This window comes from Chaetura pelagica, unplaced genomic scaffold, assembly GCF_000747805.2.
Source record: "Chaetura pelagica isolate M959 unplaced genomic scaffold, ChaPel_1.0 scaffold597, whole genome shotgun sequence".
NCBI classification, from domain to species: domain Eukaryota; kingdom Metazoa; phylum Chordata; class Aves; order Apodiformes; family Apodidae; genus Chaetura; species Chaetura pelagica.
In genome coordinates this window covers 62,942-69,239 of record NW_009953942.1, presented here as the reverse complement: position 1 = coordinate 69,239, position 6,298 = coordinate 62,942, and the positions used below count along the sequence as shown (strand labels likewise).

General features: G+C 36.9%; 1 protein-coding gene across 1 annotated transcript in view; it reads right to left on the bottom strand.

Moving 5' to 3' along the window:
* Nucleotides 1–869: 869 nt before the first annotated feature.
* LOC104392387 (protein TsetseEP-like) overlaps nucleotides 870–6,298 on the bottom strand; it is a 16,936-nt gene continuing 11,507 nt past the window's right edge. Inside the window, exons 6-9 of the mRNA XM_010001780.1 lie at nucleotides 4,866–4,892; nucleotides 3,001–3,027; nucleotides 2,703–2,723; nucleotides 870–1,273 (exon numbers count right to left, since the gene is read on the bottom strand). Coding sequence (XP_010000082.1) covers nucleotides 870–1,273; nucleotides 2,703–2,723; nucleotides 3,001–3,027; nucleotides 4,866–4,892 — 479 coding nt within the window. The remainder of the gene's footprint in view (nucleotides 1,274–2,702; nucleotides 2,724–3,000; nucleotides 3,028–4,865; nucleotides 4,893–6,298) is intronic.

The following is a 6,298-nucleotide window of genomic DNA, read 5'->3' as shown; positions in this document are numbered from 1 at the left end:
TTTGCCAGGTGAAGTGTAATTTTGTTGCCCAAAAGTAGGTCTTGGAGGTTCTTCAGGGCATCCAACACATCTCCATGGTCACGGGGCAGAGGTCATAGAGTTGTGGTGAGTGGGGCAGGGTCTAGTTGGGTCTAGTAGAGTCTCCAGGGACTGGTGCTGCTCCTGGTTGAAGGCCCAATTCCCAAAGATTTTCCATCAGAGCTTGGGTTGAAGGCCCAATTCCCAAAGATTTTTCCATCAGAGCTTGGGTTGAAGGCCCAATTCCCAAAGATTTCCCATCAGAGCTTGGGTTGAAGGCCCAATTCCCAAAGATTTTCTATCAAAGTCTGGGTTGAAGGCCCAATTCCCAAAGATTTTCTATCAAAGTCTGGGTTGAAGGCCCAATTCCCAAAGATTTTCCATCAGAGCTTGGGTTGAAGGCCCAATTCCCACAGATTTTCCATCAGAGTCTGGGTTGAAGTAACGGGCGAATTCCCAAAGGTTTTCCATCAGAGCCTGGGTTGAAGAATGGAAAGAGATTCCCTGGAAGCTCAAAAGAGAGGGATTGGAGAAGACACTTTCTTTCAACATCAAAAAATGAGAGAGTGTGACATTGAGGTCCCTGATCCAGGAGAACTCCCACCACCCTGCATGGACCAGGAATTTCTACCCTCTCCCCACCAGTTACGGTGAATTCCCCCTGGGAAAACTTCAGGCTGAAGGAATTTCCCTCTGGAGGAAGGTCGGTGTTGCTCATCCAGGTGGTCTTGGTCTCCTCTTCCATCACTCCCAGTTCCCACTGGGATTTATCCCCAACTTCCACTTCCCAGTAGTGTTTGTCCTGGGAAAATCCTGTCGCGGCCACGGCGATCCCTGAGGACACGGAGGAATCAGGAGCCTCCACCTGGGTCTGGGTCTGGATCTGGTTCTGGTTCTGGATCTGTTTCTGGATCTGGTTCTGGATCTGGTTTTGGATCTGGATCTGGTCCTGGATCTGGTTCAGGTTTTGGTTCTGGGTCTGGATCTGGTTCTGGATCTGGTTCAGGTTCTGGATCTGGTTTTGGTCCTGGATCTGGTCCTGGATCTGGTTCAGGTTTTGGTTCTGGGTCTGGATCTGGTTCTGGATGTGGTTCAGGTTCTGGATCTGGTTTTGGTCCTGGATCTGGTCCTGGATCTGGTTCAGGTTTTGGTTCTGGGTCTGGATCTGGTTCTGGATGTGGTTCAGGTTCTGGATCTGGTTTTGGTCCTGGATCTGGTCCTGGATCTGGTTCAGGTTTTGGTTCTGGTTCAGGATCTGGGGGGTCAGGTTGGGATCTTTGCAGCTCTTGTCCAGGAGGATGGGAACTTGGGAACAGGAGGGGAAAGGGAAATGATGTGAAATAATAATAACATAACAATAATAATAACAATAGTAGTAGTAATAGTAATAATAATAACTACAATAATAGCAATAATAATGACAATGAAATAAACTAAATAAAAATAAAATAGCAAAATAAAGACAAATTAAATAGTGAAATAAAGAAAAATAAAGCAAAATAATATAAACCAAAGGGAAATAAAATAAAGGAAATGAAAGCAAAATAATATAAAATAATGGAAAATTAAAAAAAATTAAATAAAATAAGTAAAACAAAAGAAAGAAGAAAAATAAAATTAAAATTAAATAAAATTAAATAAAATTAGATAATAAAATTCAAAATAAAATAAAGCAAAGCATAATTTAAAAAATAAAATAATAAAGCAAAATAATAGAAAATAAAATTAAAAATAAAACTACACAAAATAATTCAAGTAAATTAAAGTAAATTTAAAAAAGAAAATAAACCAACATAAAATAGAATAAAGCAAAATGAAATGAAATGAAATGAAATGAAATAAACTAGACAAGATCCCTGTCAGGATTCACCTGCTTTGCTCCGAGCTCTCCAGAACTCTTTGAGAAAAGAAAAAAAAAAAAAGATTTATTAAAACCAAGAGATGAAAGAAACTTGAAATTTGAATCCAATCTGGGGGGGGCTAGAGGGTGAGAAGTGCCTTATTTATATTACATACTACTGCATTGACTATTTATCATGATGCTTATTATATATTATTATGTTTATTATTTATAATTATATTCCGTATCTATTATATAATTTGTTATTTACAATTATAGTTGTTAAACTTATTATATTTATTTTATTATGTTTACAGTATATAATTGTTTATTATTTATCATTATATTAATTATATACTATTACATTTAATTATTATATTTATTATAAAATTTATTGTCTAGCATTACTTTTATTATTATATTATCCCATTTATTATTTATTTTAATATTAATTTTTATTATATCCATTATTATATAATTTTAATTATATTTCCTTTTCTTATAGATTGTTATATTTTTAAATGTATGTATAATTTAATATCATGTTCATTGTTTATTAGTGTAATTACTATATTAATTATATTTACTTTTATTATAGATTGTTATATTTAAACATTTATTATGTCTAATTTAGTATAATATTCTTTTTTGTCATAGTTATAATTTATTATTATATCTGTTATCTATTATATGTTATTATATCTATTATTTATTATGTTTATTATTTCAAGTATATTTATTCTGTATTATTATATTCATTATTTATTATATTTATTATTCATTACAGGTTATTATACTCATTCCATAGATTATACTTAGATTTTCTCTTCAGGTTTCCACTTACCCAGCTCCTCCTTGACTTTGGCTGCAAAGGAGAGAAAGGGGTGAGAAGACGTTGGCATCTCCTGGGGTTCCTGAGGACCCACCCTTGGAACCCCTTGGAGGACCCACCCTTGGAGGACTCACCCTTAGAACCCCCTTTCCATCCTTACCTATCCTGGTCCACCCTTGGAGGACCCACCCTTGGAGGACCCACCCTTGGAACCCCTTGGAGGACCCACCCTTGGAGGACCCACCCTTGGAACCCCTTGGAGGACCCACCCTTGGAACCCCTTGGAGGACCAAGGTCCTTCCATCCTTACCTATCCTGGTTTCCAGCTCCTCTTTTCCTGCCGGAAACGGGAGGAAAATCCCACGTTAGGAAGAGGAAATTGGGGCAATTAATGGAGATTTGCTCATTTTGGGGGGGAACCCAGAAACACAGGATTAAGCACTTTGTGGATATGTTAATATGTAATTAATAATCTCATTATACATTCATATTTGGGATTAATCCCTTTCTGAAGATGTTCATGGACAGAGTTTTATGTGGATATTAATAGATGGGATGAATCAATTTGTGTACTTATTAATATATATGAATAATCATCTTTAAATGCACATATTAATATAGAAAACTAATCTATTCCTGTATATATTAATAGACATATAGTTTATATTTATAAAATTAATCTGCTGATGTATATATCAATATATTATTAATATTTCATCTGTAGGAGTATTACCTATGCTTAATATATATTAATTATGCATATATTAATCTATGGGAATAATATGTTTATTTATACATTCATATATTAATTTGTTAACAAATTATTCCATAGAATTAATCTGCTTATGCATATATTAACATATAGGGTGGAGCCATTAATTAGTATATTCATAGAATTAATCTGCTTATGTATTAATTAAGATGAAATATTAAACCATTTATGCATAGATTAATATATGGCATTAATTTTATTAGGTATACAATTATATATAATTAATCGATGGATATATTAATACATGGAATTAATCCCTTTATTAACATGTTAATATATAGAATTAATCATTTAATATATCTATTAATATCTAGGATTAATTGGTTATGTATATATGAATTATACATTATATACATTGGATTACTGTTTATGTATTAATTAATAAATAGGAGTAGTCAATTTATGTAAATATTAATATAAATAGAAGTAATATTTTAATTGAAGTATTGATATAGAATTAATTAATCTACTTACATCAATATATATGATTAATTATATATTATATATACACTATATATAATTAAATATTGTATATAATTAATTACATAGATATGATTAATTATATGTTAATAAATGATTTTAATATAATAATATTAATATTATATTATTATATGTTATCATAATATAAATAATATGAAAGACCAATCTCTATGCATTAAGTAATATACAGAATTAATCCTTTTATAAATAATATATAGGAATTATATTTTAATTTAAACACTAATATAGAGATAATTAATCTGCTTATGTGTATATGAATATATAGGACTAATCTATTATACATTAATATATAGGATTAATTGTTTATGTATATTAATATACCTATAGGATGACTGTTCATGTGTTAATATGTAGAATTAATCCATTAGATAAATGGATTGAATGGACTTTTAATGGAATTTATCTAATGGATTCATTCTAGTTATTAATTAATTAACAGAGTGATATCAAATCCTCTTCCCATTGGTTTTTTTAGGTTGGAATGAGGGGAATTAATCTTTGAAAAGGATGAGTTTTTATTACCCTTCTGCAAATTCTCCTCCTCCTTTTCTGAAAAGCAAAGGAAGAGGGAAAAATAATTAGAAAAATACGAAGAAAAATAATTAAAAATAATAAATGCCATTTAATAAAGGTAAAAATATATCAAAATGAATAGGAAATTATCAAACCCAGGAAAACGTGTCTGAGAATTTCAAGGTGGGAGGAGCTGAGGGTTGAATGTTGGCAGGAAATGGAGAGGGGACTTTGGAAATTGTCCCCTGGTCGGTCGATGTTCCCCTGAGTTTTACCAGCAGGTCCTGGAAATGGGGAAGGTTCTTCTACACCCAAAGGGAATCCTGGAGGATCCTTCAAGCCCCAAGATGCCCCAGAACCAACATCAGGAGAGAAAAATTGGCTCTTACCCAGTTTCTCCCGGAGTTGGTCGATCTCTGAAAGAGAAAAAGTATTGAGAAGGTCAAGAGGGGACCTGATGGGCGTCTAGAAACACCTGCAGGGGGTGTCAGGAACTGGACAATCTCTGTCCCGTGGTGCCTGTGACAGGAGGAGGGGAAACGGCACCGAGTGACAACATGGGAAGTTCCACCTGAAGCTGAGGAGGAACTTGTTGACCTTGAGGGTCCCAGAGCCCCGGGCCAGGCTGCCCAGGGAGGTGGTGGAGCCTCCATCCCTGGAGACATCCCAGCCCATCGGGGTGTGTTCCTGTGGGACCTGCTGGGGGTGACCCTGCTCTCCAGGGGGCTGCACTGGGGGGTCTCCAGAGGTCCCTTCTGACCACCACTCTGTGATTTGTGCCAGGGAGGACATTTCAGGAGGGTGTTTTATTTGCTCTTTTAACATGGTATTTTGAAAAGAGGAAAAATGATTCATTTGGACTTTTGACATTTCTTTGAACCTGATCAGAAAAGGGGGAAGTTCATTTAAATCTAATTAAAATTAAAGCATCATTACCTGTGATCAGGATCTGCGTGGAAAGGTGAGGATGTGAAGAGCTGTCACCAACCAAAAAGAGGAACCCATCAAGATCCAGGCTTCCCAATCCTCCACGGAACCAAAAAGCAAAATCTCCAGGTGAAATTCCCACCAGTCTCTTCCCACCTTTAACACAAACCAAGAACAGTCATTTCAGAATTGAAGTAATTGGGGAAAAAAAGGATGAACTTGAAGATCAGGGGTGTGATGGTGCCCGAGGAACTGGGCAAACTCTTCTCTGTATCAAATTGAATCACATAAAGGCTCCAAAAGGAACGTGGAATCATGGAATGGTTTGGGTTGGACCTTCAAGATCACCCAGTCCCACCCCCCTGCATGGGCAGGGACACCTCCCAGCAGCCCAGGCTGCTCCAAGCCCCATCCCACCTGCCCTTGGACACCCCCAGGGTTGAGGAACCACCTTGAAGATCATCTAGTGCATCATCCAGGTGGTCTCTAAGGTCTTTTCCAACCCAAACCCTTCCAAGATCTAAAGTCCTCACACCTCCCACCAGCCCAGGTGTCTCCAACCACCCCTTGGACACCTCCAGGGATGAAGGAACCACCTCAAAGACCACCTACTAGATCATCTAGTGGATCATCCAGGTGGTCTTTGAGGTCCCTTCCCACCCAAACCCTTCCAAGATTTAAGCCTCATCCAGTCCTAACACCTCCCACCAGCCCAGGTTGCTCCAAGTCCCATCCCACCTCCCCTTGGACACCTCCAGGGTTGGAGGAACCACCTTGAAGATCATCTAGTGGATCATCCAGGTGCTCTTGGAGGTCCCTTCCCACCCAAACCATCCCATGAGCTCAAGCCCATCCAGTCCCACCATGGGCAGGGACCCCTCCCACCAGCCCAGGT